Raw genomic sequence first — 16,821 nt, 5'->3', positions numbered from 1 at the left:
TGTTGCAAAATAGAAGAAATAAGCTCTCTGAAGGCTTAAGGCTGTAGAAGTGCAGGGAGGCCTCGTTTCTTGCCTCTCTAGTGTGTAAAAGGCACTTAGGAAGCTGGCTTTGGGGTACTGAGTACCTTATATAACAATTGACTGCATGAGAGTGATAAAAATCAATCTGCCCAATTTATATTTTCTCCTTTGCTAAGTGGCCTTCAGTTTGTTGAGAAGTCTGAGTTTGCTTTGAGTGTTGCAAGTGCTTCCAGTGTAAATTGGAATGTGCACATTATATTTTGGTTTCTGCATATAGCTAGCTAACCAATGGGGCATCACCCAACATTTGGCTTTGAGTCTTATGAAGCACAGATGTTGTGCATTAAACTCAGAACCCTGGTATGCCATTAAAATGGGAAGTGTGGAATGTGGGAGCTTGGGCGACTCTACTGAAATATGCACAGCTCAAGTATACCAAGGTCCAGCCATTGTCTCAGTTGGGAAACCTGCTTACCTACTGGAAGCCCAGCTTTCTGATTCGTGAATTTAAAATGCTTTTTGTCCTCATCATGTTGAAAAACTGAGATTATTGGCTTATTACACTGCATATCCTGAAGCTTCTTTTCCACTTTCTGGAAGCTTAAAATATCCCTGGCTGATTGTCTGCCATTGCTTTCAAGTCTGTGCTTCTACCTGATTCTTAAGACATCCATAAAGAACTCATTCCTTCTTTTACCATTTGGTTATGGAAGCTGGTAATGAAAATGCATGCTTAAACAATGCCAGTGCAGTAGGTCCATGGATGAAAAATTAAAGCAAGCCAGATTTGGTGTTTGGCATTAGAAGAAAGGAAAAGATGGTATTTTAAGTCTAACTGATTTCTGTGTGCATGTGCATGTGTGTGCAAGAAGCACAGGCATAGATGAGCCAAAAAGGCCTTATGGTTATGAATATACAACTCTCTAACTTTGTGGATCATTTGCAGCCAACTTTACATCAGACTGGCTTCTCTTTGTCCCCAACACTACCAAAGCTTCAATGGGGGTCAGGGCCAGCTTCACCGGTTTGTGACCTCGGCAGTCTGACAGGGGTCTATGGTTAGAAGGGCTCCCCACTTGGTCTAATGTGCTCTGCTGTCCCTATGTTGAAATCTTTAATACTTTTTAAACAAGAGGCTCTGTATTTTCATTTCACACTGGGGCCTGCAAATTTTGTAGCTGGTCCTGATGGGGATGCCCTCCTACCCTGCCATCAGCTGGGGAAGGCTCATGGAAAGCAGACTCACTTTAGTATTAGCCCTAACCAAGCATTATTAGCAAGCGAGATCAATGGGGAATGGGAAAGACTAATCACGAAATGGAAATAATTTCTAAATGGAAATTAGTTTGGGATTATCTGTGTCAATGCTGTTCCTCATTGAGGTGGATAGACTTTCGGTGAAGAAAAGGATCTCAAAGGTAATCTAGTTCAGGTTACACTTTGGCACCAATCATGGCTGTCTGAAATCTTGATGTATTATCATGGCTCTAGTGCTTGCTAAAATAACCTGGTTGAGTGCAAAGAGTTGGTTTCCGACCCAGAGTCAGAAAAGACTTCATCTCTTGGCTCTGCTAGTAGCTTAGCTGCATGGTCTTGGGAAAATTATTCTCCATCTTTGGGAGTTGTGCTCTTCAGTGGCAACAAAGTGTGTGTGTGGAAGGGCGAGGAATTAAGAGTTCTTACAAACTTTTTGGGTCAGGGAACCATTTGTTATGAATTTGATAACAGTCATAGATCTTCTTCCTAGAAAATTACATACGCACACAACATTTGATATATAATCCTAGGGGATGTTCACTGGCCTCCCGAAATGAAGATCTCACATTAAAGACCTCTGTTCATTTTTATAATTCGCCTTTAGTACTAACACTGATTTTAAAGTGCATTCCTTCAAGATTATATTTGATCAGTTCCAGTTGAGGATCAAACCAGAAAGTCAGAGGCAGCACTGAATCACGTGCTGGGAAACTCGGGTGGTGAGAAATCACACTTAGGGTCACGGTGGTCTGCAGAATAACAGAGTTTCTGCTTCTCTTGCCAACATTTATATGTCTTGACTAATAAATAATCATAGTGACAATGATTACAAGTGCCCTTAAAGCCATCAACTTCTTCCCTACCACTGCCAGGACCTGCCTTTTGTACCTTGTAAGCTCGGTGAGCTCCCCTACAATCCCTTTTCCAGAAGGTGACTGGTGCAATTTTGTGAATCAGCAGTATGCCCCAGTGACCTTCAGTGGTAGTTTGGAGCCTGCTTTTCCACTCACTAACAGTTAAAGATCTTCCCAACTCTGTAGCAGGAAATACTTACATAAAGTATCAATTAAAGAGTTCTCCATGCAATGGTAATGAGACAAACTATTTTCACTTTCTCATATCTGCTCTCTGAATTGCTCTCTAGTCCACAACAAAAAAGTGCATTGGCTGCAAAGCCTACAATTATATTATTCCACCTCAGCCCCCAAGTCATAGCAAAGAGCAACAAGGCAGCCACTTAATAAGTTCCCTCTAATTTTTATTAGATTTACTTTCTTGTGAGAAAGCTCTATGAGCTAATAAAGTTATAATTTATATTTAAGGCTTGTCCAAAATTCCAGCTGACTTTAATGAGAATAGCTGTGTGTTAGGGCATTTCTGTATGTGGCTCCTTGCTCAGAGTAACAAGGCAAGGTTTCTTTCTGACAGCAGCCCAATGAGACATAATCCTGGAGCTTGCAATCGGCTCATGAGAAGGCAGACATTTCACCCCACGGAGTTGAGCTGCTTTCCAAATACAGTACCAGCCAATCCCAGACTTCCGCTTGGAGAAGCAGACTGTAATGCACTAAACGCCTACTCTTTCACATAATTAAATATGTGGGGAAGGAAGGGGCTACTCAGGGGCTGGCACTGAAAATGCTGAGCCCTGACATTACACTGTCTGGCACTGTGACAGACTAGTCTCAGTTAAACAAGCAGGTTAGACCATGACCATTTCCCAGGCAGCCTGTTGCCTATCACATTTGATCATCAACACTGTGTGGTGCAGGCCACAGATTCAGCCTCTGGCGCTCTGAAGTGAGGACTAGGAAGAATACTGTAATAGGAAGGAAAAAATAATTATGCATCCACATTTCAGAGGAGCTGGAGAATATAGCCTAGTCTGGCAGCGAGTGGAGACAGGTGGGAAACGGGGGGTCCTGTACTGCACTTCCCAGGGGCTGGCACAGTGGGTCTCATGCTAGTGTGTATTTATAGGGAAGACAGTTGAGAAAAAGCCATTAATGAGACAGAGTACTTTCTGTGAACCATGTGACCACTTCTCCTGTGACACCCTTCAATTTCATCTGGATTTCTGTCTTCCTGTATTCTCTCCCTCACCTCTACACAGAGCCATTACTGTAATGTTCCTTAAACAAGAATCATTGTCAAGATAGGCTTGTTACTTTTGCAGAGAACTCTGTCCTCTGGTCACAGGATTGCACCTCTAATTTCACTATTAGTCATCTTGCCAATATTACAGTGGCTTACAAAGAAAGACTGCAGCTTGCTCCCCCAGAGCCATTTGATATTGGAAAAATAAGTGGATGCTCATTGTGCTTATCATAGCAGCAGCATTTGTATGATATGGGGACCACAAGAAGGCTGAGGGCCACAGTGCTCCTGACACCCAATTTAGTGGCTGTGACTTTCACCTCTAAGGACTGGGATAGGATATTGACATTTAGTAGCTGAGGTAAAGACTCCATGCAATGAAAATGATGAGCAAAATATGACAAGACTAAGCACACGATTCAACAGCTTCAGGCTAAGGCTTCAGAATTCATAATGAAGGCAATATATAATTAAAAGTAGTCTGATAGTGTAAGAAATGTACATGTTACCTTCATGAACTCAAGGAACATCTAAAAATATTTTTATGACATTTAAATGGTAGATCAAAAACCTTCTTACCCAAAAGGAATCATTAAATCAAACAATAAATATGTCCCATTCTTTCAGCACTTACAGAAATAGTCACAGTTTGTCTTTTAATCTATTAGAGGCGATGAATTATAGTTACAGATTTCCTAATATTGAACTATCTTTGTTGGTCCCAAAATAAACTTTACTTGGTTATACATTTGAATGAATCACTAGATTTAATTTGGTAATACTTTACTTAGGATCTGTACCCTACTAGTTTACAAAAAGAAGGTTTAAACAGGACAGTGCTAAAAAAGTGATAGCTGGATGAAGGGAAGGTGTAGGTAGGGAAAGTAAAAAGCATCCTAGAGTAAGGTAATCATACAACACTCTTGCCAAGAAGTTCTCTATTCTGAAATCTAGTTTTTTCCTGGCTGCTTTGTCTTTTGTATAAAAGAAAGCCTGGAACCTAAATGACCCATGTGCTATGGAAGCCAGGGAGGTGTACTAGCTCACATCCACATTTGTCAGTGCCTTTGTGTACCTAGGCAACGCTCTCCTCTCCCTTGGCAGGCCCACCATCCCATTATGCAGCTAGTCCTTCAACAACATGGTGGTTAGGGGCAATGAACCCCTGCACAGTAGAAAATACTAATATAACCTTTGATTCCCCCCAAACTTAACTCCTGATAGCTTACTGTGACTAGAAGCCTTTTGGATGACCTATTTTGTATGTTATATGTATAATACACATATGTATAATAATAATAAACATTATATAGATTATATGTAGAATATATGCATTATATATACTGTACTCTTATAATAAAGTAAGCTACAGAAAATAAAATGCTATTAAGAAAATAAGGAAGAGAAAATACTTTTACAGTATTTATTGAAAAACTGAACTTATAAATGGACCTGTGCAATTCAAAACCATGTTGTTCAAGGGTCAACTGTATAGGCAAGGAAGATCAAACTTAGTCTCTGTCCTTATTCATTTGTTTGTTCAGTCATCCAAAAAATATGCGATATCTAATGGGGATATGAGGATGAACAAAACAGAACAAGATAGCACTCCCTCAGTGGAGCCTGCATTCTAGTGACAGAAACAAAGCAAATAAAATCAAATGCCACCCACATACACATACACAAACTATGATAATGTTATGATGGACTGTCATCCCAAAGTACAGCGTACACCCAAAGCTATACCTCTCTGCAAGGTCAGAAGCTTTAATACTGTGAGAGAGAAAACTTCGCTAAAAGAATTCAGCCAGTCAATAAACAAACACACAAATAGGACATAAAGGTGCGGGGAGTCAAAAATTTGTGATGGGAAAATGCAGGGTATTAAGAGAGTGTGTAATAAGAGAAATGAAGTTAAAATAGAGAGGCAAGGAAAAGCCTCTTTGTGCAGAAGGGGTTTATCTTGTGAAGTATAGGGAAGAGCATTCTAGGTGGAGAGAACCGTATGAATGCAAGGCCTTGAGGCTTGGTATCTTTGAAACATTTAAAGGTCAGGGTAGCTAGAGAGTCTGTTTCCCTCTGGTGAATTAAAAACAAATGGAGAACAACCCCTTCTTCTACTTCTTCCACCCAGTACAAAATAAAACAAAGATTACTATTCTCTGGCAGTATTTAGGCATTTTTCTTTGTGGAGATTTTAGGAAATATAATCCCCTTGAAAATGGACTCTTTATCCTTTGAAACAATGTGATTGATTAAAGGGATGCAATATTGTAATGGAAAGAAAGGGGCTGTTTATGGTGTCAAGACTTACGTTTAAGTCTTTTACCCATCTTGAGTTTATATTTGTGTATGGTGTAAATTGGTGATCGAGTTTCATTTTTTTGCATGTAGCTGTCCAGATCTCCCAACACCATTTGTCGAAGATGCTATTTTTACTTTATTTTATGCTCCTGCCCCTTTTGTTGAATATTACTTGACCATAGAGACTTGGGTTTATTTCTGGGCTCTCTATTTTGTTCCATTAGTCTATGTGTCTGTTCTTATGCCAGTACCAGACTCTTTTGATTACAGTGCCGTTGTAGTACAGTTTGATGTCAGGTATTGTGATCCTTCCTACTTTGTTCTTCTTTCTCAAAACTGCTGCAGCTATTTGGGGTTGTTTATGGTTCCATATAAATTTCTGAAATGTTTGATCTATATTTGTGATATATGTTATTGGTATTTTAATAGGGATTGCAACCTAGGTGCCCACCAGTAAATGAATGGATCAAAAAACTATGGTACATTTACACAATGGAATACTACTCAGCAGAAAAAAAGAAGGAGCTGCTCCCCTTTGTGACAGCATGGATGAACATGAAGAGCATTATACTAAGTGAAATCATCCAGGAGGTGAAAGACAAATACCATATGATCTCACCTATAAGTGGAAACTAATCAACAAAACAAACAAGTGAACAAAATAGAACCAGAGACATGGAAATAAAGAATAAGCTGACAGTAATCAGAGGGGAGAGGGGAGGGGAATAATGGAGAAAAGAAGATGAAAGGACATCAAGGAACATGTATGAAGGACTCATGGACAAAGCCAAAGGGGGGGGAGGATTGAGGGTGGGAGGTAGGGATGGGTGGGGTGGGGGAAGTGGTGCCAGGAAAATAGAGATGACTGTACTTGAACAACAATACAAAACAGAGTTAAAAAATGAAAAAATAAAAGCAAGGAGCTGTTATCTAATGACTCAGTAAATCTTCAGTGAGCTCTCTATGTTCCAGGCAGGTAGGTGATCTGTTAAGCACTAACAGATATGACAGATATTACACAGGGCAGGATAATTTGTCATGTGAGAGAGGCCATACCCTGAAGGGTTACCTCCCTTCTGGAACTTTCACTCATGGCCTCCTTAGAATAATACTACCCCCCATCCAAGTACTAACCAAGCCTGGCCCCGCTTAGCTTCCAAGATCAGGTGAGATCAGGCATGTTCAGGGTGGTAAGGTAGAATAATATCATCTCACATTTGTATAACATCTACTATTTAAGTATATTTTTGTGTATATTACCTAATTGGATGACTCACAAATACTTGTGAAGAAGATATATTTACTATCATTTGATAGGTGAGATGATAAGACTCAGAGAAGTGAAGAGACCAGTTCAAGGTCATCTGGCTAATAAATGGCAGAACCAGAGTTCAAACCCAGTAACTCTTTAGTAAGTGCTTTTTCCCACTATGCTAGCTTGTAGTTAGTAAGAGAAAGATTCAATTCTGAAATGCTAAAGAAATAACCTTTTATTTGCTCTGAATTAAAAGGATAAGGACTGGAAGCTATGGATAGTCTTGAAATAGAAGTACCATGTAAACTAGAACAGTATGTGGTTATGGTATTGTTTTGATGCCATTATGAACAGCATTCCCTTTTACTCTCAAATGTATCTTGGGCCTCGCCTGGTGTGGCTCAGTGGATTCAGAGCTGGCTTATGAACCAAAGGGTCACTGGTTCAATTCCTAGTCTGGGCACATGCCTGGGGTGCAGGCCAGGTCCTCAGTTGGGGGTACATGAGAGGCAACCACACACTGATGTTTTTCTCCCTCTCTTTCTCTAAAAATAAATAAAATATTTTTTAAAAAACTATCTTAGGTCTTGGTGTCTCTCTATTGTTCTATCTTCCCCTTCCTCTCTGCCTCTAAATAATGCCTTGACATGAGTTCATAGAGGGCACCAGGAGGCAAAAAAGTCATAAATGCTGACTTGGGATAAGAATTCATATGATTTTGGTAAACCATTTAATTTCTCTGTATCTTGAATGTATCATCTTACCAATGCTTTCAAAGTCTTACACCCTAAAGCCATTACATTGTGACCCAGCATTCACATGGGGAAGACACAGACAAATACATGCATATAACTGAAACAATTTTCCCCAAACAATACTCTCTTAATAGTATTATGTTCCACTCTTTTCTATTCTGTTCTTTTTTTGTCTGATCACATTCCATTGCATTTTATTCCACTTAAAAATTACTTGATTGACTAACCAAATGGATTTCACAATGTAGCGGGCGTAACCAGGAGTTAGAAATGGGCACAGGCTGCTTACCAGAGAGAGTATCAATCAGGGTCATTAAAAAATCCTGGTAGGAGCTGGGCACTTTTTGAGTTGCTCTCTCATATCTTATCAGACATATTAAGAGGGATACAGTCCACAACCCATATCCAACATTAAACATATTTCATATGGAGGTGTGAAAACTGAGTTGCAGTTGACCAGCTGACGTAATGCTCCATTTTGCAGACATTTATTTAAACATTTATTAATGTTGATTTTCTGGTTTTCTTTTAATATTTTTGGGCAATAAATTTATTTTTCAGGTGGCAAACGTTTTTGTAGGTCCTTGGAAAACTCATATCCTTGGTGCTATGCCTATAAAGCTGAATGGATGAAACTGCCCCACTTGCAGTTAACGATTATGAACTCATGAGTGGAAAGAAATGATGAAAGATTATTATCTCGGCTAGCTTCTTTGACAGGAAGCTACTGGGGCGTTGAATTGGGTACTCGGTGAGGTGGGCTGGTCACTTTAGTGAAGAGAGGCAGCACTGAAAGGCCTACAGAACTCACGATTGGGAGGCCGAGTTTCAAGCCCTGCTCTGAAAAGGGCTCTAGGCCAGTGACTTGCTCTTTCCGAACCTCAGTTTCCCCCTCTGTAAAATGAATATCATACTAATCACGCCATGCCTACCAGGCAGGAATATTATAAGGATTGAAATGAGATAATGTATGTGAAAGTACTTTGCAAAGTGTAAAGCACTGCCCATTTATTATTAAAATATTCACTTGATGTTATTTTTGTGGCTTCCCAGCCTGCTTAGTTTTTGCTCAAGAGAAATTTATGAACACTAAAGCATCATTCTCAGGGATGTTTTGTGTGCACAAAGGAACCGTAGCTTAGCACCTATTGCTATTAACGTTCCCATTTCTCTCTAACATAGTTCAGGCAGACTCATTTGCATCGTGAACCTTTAGGACACAAGTGGCAAATACAAGGCCCACAGGATAAATTCAGCCTTCCACCTTGTTTCTACCCAGTGGCAGAGCTGCCCTCGCTTAACTGTTAAGGAGTAGTTACATTTATACAGTCCTAAAATCACATTCAGCCCTTTGAAGGCAACCGCAAGGCTGATGTGGCCCCCGGTGAAAATGAGTCTGACACCCCTGGTTTAGGAAGTCTAGTTCTCCCTGAAACACCACTCTTTCTAGCCAAACTACTGTACTAAATAATTATGCAACTGTTGTTGCCAATAACCTTGAAGAAAAATAGAATTGTTTGTAGCAGTGCTATTAAAGGAGGCTGGCTGATTTCTTGAACTTCCAGGACTCCAAACCACTGCAATTTAATTTAATTAAAATGAAGACCAGGCAGAATGCATTATTACATACTCATAATGTATGCGGACACAGGCAGACATAGGGAATTATTTTGACAAAATTCATATAATGGATGCAGATCAGAGCCCCCTAACAAGCCAGTTTTTCAAATTAAATAAGCTGTCTCTAGAATTTTAACAGCACTGTGAACTTAACAATAATGATATTTTTACATTGTTTTGCAAGAAGCAGGGATGGGAAAGAAACTAAATAATATACAATGATTTCTGGACATCATACCGTATTTACAGCTAGAAAACAAAGTACTAAGGGCAACTTATTTCAAATGCCCACATGGACTTTTTAGTAGGAGAGTCATGTCTGTGTATCAGACAACAAAATCTTTAAGCTGGATGAACTGGTGATTGTGGTTTTTGTACTACAACACTGGGGGTGATTTGGCTCTTCTTCCACTTGATCAATATTGTACTTGGATTAATCAATCTTATCAGTTGCCATTGATACTTCTCCAAGGAAGTCATTCACAGAACCTCTGCTGCTAATTTGTTCACTCTGGTATTATCTGTCCAGTTGCAAAGTCTGTTTCACTGGAAAAAATGGTGAGATATCCTAGGATCTCAAGCAGTCTTTTTCTCATTTTGGCTGTAACCTCAACAATCTACTCTGCTTTTGTGACACTCTAGTCCTTAGAGATTCCACCAATTCCCCACAGCCAGGCTATGTGGGAAACAGGAGTCCCACATTTCAAACTAAGTGGACATTCCAACTTAGATATTCATCATTGTTTCAAATTTAGCTTCTTTTTTTAAATTTTATTTTAATCATTGTTCAAGTACAGTTTTCTCCCTTTTACTCCCAATCCAGCCAAATTTAGCTTCTTTAAGTCTGACCTCCTCTTCCACCATCACTCAGAAACGGGTGGGACAGAGGTTCATATTTAACTGGCATGAGAAGGAAAAAGAGTGTGAAACATTTCTAGGTTTGTTTTAAATCTCATAGTTTAAACCAAAATCCTTGCTATAAGTGGGACTGTAAGAATATTGGTCAAAGTTTGTTGACTATAGCTGCTATAACAAATTACCTTAAACTTAAAGGCTTCAAATAAGACAGATTTGTCATTGTATTGTTAAGGGGGCCATAAGTCTGAAATGGGTCTCATTGAGTTAGAATCAAGGTGTCAGCAGGCTGAGTTCCTTCTGGAGGCTTTAAGGAAGGATTGATTTTTTTTGCCTTTTCCATCTTCTAGAGGTCACTGGCATTCCTTGGTTTGTGGTTCTCTTCCCCCATCTTCAAAGCCAGCAATGTTGCATCTTGCTGGACCTGTTTTCTATAGCTATAACTTCCTCTATCTCTGACCTCCCCTTTTGCCTTGCTCTTCCATGGTCAAGAACCCTCGTGATGACATTGGGTTTACCTGGAAAATCCAGGATAATTTATCTCCAGGTCAGTTGATTAGCAACCTTAATTCTCTTTTGTCATGTATAACATGATATATTCACAGGTTCCAGAGATAGGCATATTTGGTGGCTGGTGGCTATTCTTCTGCCTACCAAAAGACTATACTAAGATTTCTGAATCTAAAGCAAATCTGAGAAGTGTTATATATGGCACAATTTTTACTATCTGGTGCAAAATTGAGTCTGTTTCTTCTTTCCTCAGTGAAGTGATTATAAAATATGGCCAGAAATATAATGAAATGTTTTCTTCTTTGTTTGTTTAGATTTAAATTATATTTATTAAGGCACGAGCTAAAGAGTAATATTCTTAATCCCTTTGTTTCCATCCATTTATCATTTGAACTACTTATTTTCTGTTGCATTCTTAAGGGGCTCACAATCCATCTTCAGAGAAGTAGATTCTCCAATGTCATTCTACCACTTGTTCTAATGCTTTAGCACTGTTGGGAAAATTCTCTTAGTCTCCATGGAGATGGAAATGGGGCCTAGGTAGTAAATAAAATCCCTCTTACCATGATCGAGTTATCAGGACATTTCCTACAAGGTAAATACTCACTCTATTTGAGGTGCCACATTTGAAATCATATTGGCTTTTCCTTGGGATCCTTACCAGTTTTCTTTCTGTACCCTAAAAAAATGTGTCCCTTAAGTGCACAGAAAACACCATAAAGAACATTTCCTCCCCTGAAACCCCCACCCACTCCGGTCTCTGGATATTTCTGAGTGGGTCAACGGACTCTTGCTTTTATTACTGTTATTAGCCTTAAAAAGGAACCCACAACATATATTTTAGCATTTCAATTAAGGCCACTTTAAAGTCCAAATGCTTGAGGAAGTTTAAACCAGGAATAAATTATAGAAATAAGAAGTAAACCTATACACAGAGGCACACAGTAGGAATGGAGGCTTTATCACTGGTGTGTATACTGGGAAGTCTGCTTTTCTTTGTGTTTTAGTTGTTTATGTAATCATCCATGGACATTAGAAACTGAGTTAGTAAGAGTACTTAACTACAACAAGGAGGAAAATTTTTGAATCTTCAGCACTGGCTGTATTTAAAAGGAAGAGCTATAACACATTTTGTGCATAAAGTGAGGTTGATAAAATGGTGCAGACACTGTGGAAAACAGTTTGGCAGATCCTCAACAGGTCAAACATAGAATTTCCATAAGATTCAATAATTCTACATAGGTATATTTCCCAAAGAATTGAAAATAGCTATTCAGATAAATACTTGTACATGAATGGCCATAGCACCAGTATTCACAATAGCCAAAAAGTGGAAATAACCTGATGTCCATAGGTTGATGGATAGACAAACAAAAAAGGTGGTATATCAATACAATGGAATATCATTCAGTCATAAAAAGGAATGAAGTATTGGCATACATTATGACATGGATTAGGTTTGAAAACATTGCGCCAAGTGATAGAAGCCACATACAAAAGAACACATATTGTATGATTCTGTTCGTTTGAAATATCCAGAATAGGGAAATCCACAGAGACAGAAAGGAGGTTGGTGGTTGCCAGGGGCTAAAGGGGAAGGAGTGGAGATTGACTAGTGGTGAGGTTACTTTGTGGGATGATGATGAAAATGTTCTGGAATTAGATGTTGGTGATGGTTGTACAGGCTTGTGAAAATACTAAAAACCACTGAATTGTACACTTTCAATGGGTGAAATTATATGTGTGAATTACATCTTAATATAGTTGTTATTTTTAAAAAGTAAGGTTGAACTGCATTTATGTGAACCCTAGCAAAAAAATAACTGCTGGATATTGTCCTGGTCAGCTTTTCATGAGGGTATGGGGTAAACTGCTAAGTGTCACAGCTTAAGGAAAAAAAAAGACTTAAAAAAACAAACAAAAACAAAACCCCAACAACACCACAGGTATTTTAAGGAGGGTCCCAAGGAATTGGAAAACAAAGCCTTATGGAGAAAAGTTAGAAGAAGGCTGGGTTATTCTAGTGAAGCAAAGCATTTAGGAAAATATCCTGCAGAGGAGCCTATGAGGCTTTGCATATGCACCAGTCAGGGTTGCAGGAGGAATCAGATGTCATGTTCACAAGTGTTCACTCCCGAGTTGAATGAAGGGATTACTTACAGAGGTGTGAGCAGAGCTAAGGGAATCGGCAAGGGCTGGTGAATCACACAGAGACCGACACCCCTGGGTAACCATATGGGGACAGAGGGAGAGGAAATAATGACACAGAAGACCAGAGAGGGCATGAGGATTTGGAGGAGGGGCTACTGGACAGGAGCTGCCATCATCTAATATAGTCACTAATTGAGAGAGAGGGGGGTGGGAAGAGATGCTCTCACCTGTTTCTTCCACCCTGCAGTTTCTGGATGGTGCCCGCCCACTGATTCAATCAAAAGGGAAAGCAGACCACAAAGGAGTACAGGCCATGAAGCCCATGGAGTCCAACTTCTCAGATAACAGAGTTGGGTAGAGAAGAGTTTGTGTGTGTTTGGCAGGGAGGGCAAATGGAGAATATCTAACACAGTGCTTACCTGTTACACTCACTGCTCCTTTCTTAGAGAAGCTGCAGTAGCAAATACCTGCATAGACTCTGTGTTTTATACGTTGGATCCCAATATGCTGGCCATAGCCAAAGTGAAAGAACCATACCAGTGACTAACCTTTTTTGAGTGCTTACCACGTGTAAAGCACTTTGCATTACTCACCTCATCTAATTCTCATATCATAAAAACCTATATGAGTAACATTCTTTTTATGATTCCCATTTTATAGATGGAGAAACTTAACATTTGGAGATTAAGTAATTTACTCAATGTTGACTAGCTAGTAAGCAGATAAGGGATGATTTAAACCTGCGGCCTGGCTCCAGAAGTGATCTTTCTTACTTTCCTTTGGGTCTTTACAGTGATTCCCCACTGAGGACAAGCAAACACAATGTGTTCCTTGCATACTAACAGTCCAACAGAGATGAGTTAATTATTTAAATATATGAGGGTCTCTTGGGCAAAGAAGAGTCACCAGTCTTTTTGTTTTCTCTCTGTTTTCCTCTGGAAAGAAAGAGGAAATTCACACACTAGTCTGAAAAAATGTAGGTCAGTTATATGGCACTTGTACCATGATAGACACTTCCAAGGGAGGATATGAAAACATCTCTTCTGGAGAACTATAAAAATAGTCTTCTATCTATCCAGGGGTGGTTTCCTTGAGATACTGCCTGAAGGCACAATGGTTTCCAACTGCAGTTCCATAGACCTGTCAGGTCCCTTACGAAGTTTGCACTATCATGTACAGAGTGAGGAAAATAAAGACATTGGTGTCTCTCTCTCTTTCTCTTGCTCACTCTCTTTCTTTTTCTCTCTGAGTATCAGTATTAGATTGCTTACTGTTATTTCTTAAGACAGGCTATTCCTTTTGTTAGTGTTGAAGTATCCCTCCTTTATTAAATTATGGTAATGGTAGGTGATAGTAGATTGTAGTGGGTTTATTTCTTTTTAAAATAGCCTTACTTGGCAAAATAAAAAAGTTGGCAAATCTTTATCAGTCTCATTTTTTAAAATGTCATTTGTCTGAGAGAACAAAATATGTGGAAACCGTAGGCCCAAAGGACCTCTTAAGGTCTCTGCTATCTGTAAGATTCTTGGTTTTAAAGTCTTCAGATAACAGAAAATCAAAATGACTTGGGAGACAGGATGATTTTTTATTTAACCTGCCAAAGTAACCATTTAATGGAGTCTAACCATCTTAGACATAAAAGGTAATAAGTGAAGATGCCTGTAAGTTGAAATTTTGCAGTTTCTATGTGGAAACAGCAGTATAAATGTCAAATCCAAAAACATGGCCTAAAGAATGCCACACAAAAGGTCACAGTTAGAAGGCAATATTCAGCTCTGGAGACAGTTACAGGTCAGAAAGTGTGAGATTACAGTGGTATGCAGTCATCATGAAAAGGGGCCTAACACCAGTTGAACCAAGAATGTTTAGAAGGGAACTCTAAATAGGCCCCAAAAAGTGTTTAAATGAAAAAAAAAAGCCTTAGATCCTTTATGTAGAAGAAAACACATAATCATTCCAAATATAAATTAATATGCAACTAGTACTTTCTGTTTTGTAACGATCGCACTGCTATTTACATAGAATTATTTTGACATACCCAAGGCCTCTGCCAGGCCCCAAACCTTCTGTCCATAGATGTCGGTCTTGTTCCAAGCAAATGTGTAGACGAGATTAATTGCAGCAGGAAACCACTTCTGGGTGAGCCGCCCTTCCACAGCTACTGTGAGGTGTACTTTAATCATGCCCACGGGAATGGTTGAGTGGGTCAGAAGGATCCGTAGCAGGGTTTTATACCCAGGGGTTCGGCTGCTCAGGTAACTCAGCCTCACAAAGCTGGAAGGAATGCGGATCTCCTCCTGGACAACCTGAAATAAGAAAGCCAAATGGGCTCTTATCAGTGGTCACAGGTAGGCAAGAATACTGCATGCTTTGTTGGCTTAGAAACTGGACAAAGGAGAGACCTTACAGGCAGCTATTGAGATTTGTTCTAGAATTTATGTGAGGCTACATGACCATGGGTTTCAAATTCTGCATTGAATCTGTATGGCGACATTACATCTAGCCAATCCTGAGGACTGTTCATTCTCCTTTTGTCCCTGCTAGGAAAGACTGTGAAAAGTACAATTTCAGTTTTTCCACAGTGTTCCAAAAATTACTTGGGATCCAATAAATGGTCTTTTTCTTATGTATGCCCATACACAAAATCTTGTTTGGTGTGTTCAGTAATATATCACAAAACTATGGCTGTAATCCTCATTTTGGCTGGGCTCTCAAAGAGGAAGGTCTCTAGGAGCAGGCCTAGCAAGCGATATTTTATGACAGAGATTATGGATTCCCTAGAATTAATCTTTACTGATGCCATCAAACTCATCTTCTTTGGAGCTTTGGAATGACCCTGAGGACCAAATATTTAATCAAATTTTGCTTACATATTTCTCTGTGCCTAGATGTACCAATAGCTGGGAAGAAGTTTTTCCAAGTTGGCAACTGTGACTGAAAAGCAAATAACTCCCAATAACTCGTGCAGATTTTATAGTAAGTGTTGGTCCCAGAGTGAAAATACCACTTGGCTTCTTTAATTAATTGCTATTACTTATTTGTTGATTAGCACAGATAGTGTTATACAACCAAAAGTGGTCACTAAAACTAAATTTTTCATTTCATTACTTTCAACTTTCAAAATACAGCTGAAGAAAGAGCTCATTCTGTTCCAACACTGAAAGTGACAGGGACAGTTGTGGCTATTTTTGTGCACTCATTCATTTTTAGCTCAGAACCCTGTCCCTTCTTCTGTTTTCCAAACTACTGCACAAAGTAGAACTAATTGTTAAACACTTGGTATCTCATATTGTCCAGGATTTCTGGTCATTCTTTTCTTTCAGGGCATAAACCCCTCTTGTCTACTCATCCCCCAGTTTTTCTTCCTCTACATTAGCTATTTGAGACCAACCTGTCCATTGGCTCTGTCTTCTTGGATGGTGGCAGAAGCACAGCAGAGAAAAATAGCATGACACTTACTACCTTAGTATTTCACTTCCCCTAGGAAACCTGTAATCCTAGATCAGTTTGAAAACTTTTGTGGTGAAACAGATCCATACTTCCTAATGATGCCTGTGAAGGGACTGGCGTTCAGTCAAATGTACTCATTAAATACTTGAGTATAGTACTTAATAATTTTTTTCTTTCTTCCTAAGGAAAAACAATGGGACAGGAGTGGCAAGTCTTTAGACTCCCTTTCCTGCAGAGCACTATTTTTTGTGAACTGTTCTTAAGTGGTATCCTATAGGCACTGCTAACAGTTGGTGGGGATATTGTGGTGGAAGAAAAACCAATTCAATCCCAGAATGTCCATTTACTTCTTCTTGAGTATGCTTTTTGGATTCTGGATCTGTATGACTTAAGAGTCCATTTTTGGTGGCTTCCACATTTAACTACCATTAACATGTTTCTATAATGTCATGAGAGAATTGTACTACAGATATTCAAATGGCTTAATATTGAACTGAAAATATTGAAGGCTCAACAAAGAAAAATTTTCAGGGATTGTAAAATATC

At 39.2% G+C, this 16,821-nt stretch overlaps 1 protein-coding gene across 1 annotated transcript in view; it reads right to left on the bottom strand.

The window, feature by feature from the left end:
* Positions 1-16,821, bottom strand: part of TENM1 (teneurin transmembrane protein 1) — a 703,022-nt gene that overhangs the window by 124,453 nt on the left and 561,748 nt on the right. Inside the window, exon 19 of the mRNA XM_045852186.1 lies at positions 14,864-15,131. Coding sequence (XP_045708142.1) covers positions 14,864-15,131 — 268 coding nt within the window. The remainder of the gene's footprint in view (positions 1-14,863; positions 15,132-16,821) is intronic.

The sequence above is a fragment of the Phyllostomus hastatus genome, unplaced genomic scaffold (genome assembly GCF_019186645.2).
Source record: "Phyllostomus hastatus isolate PE091 unplaced genomic scaffold, TTU_PhHast_1.1 phas_contig_90, whole genome shotgun sequence".
In the NCBI taxonomy this organism is placed as follows: domain Eukaryota; kingdom Metazoa; phylum Chordata; class Mammalia; order Chiroptera; family Phyllostomidae; genus Phyllostomus; species Phyllostomus hastatus.
This window is presented reverse-complemented; position numbering and strand designations above follow the sequence as displayed.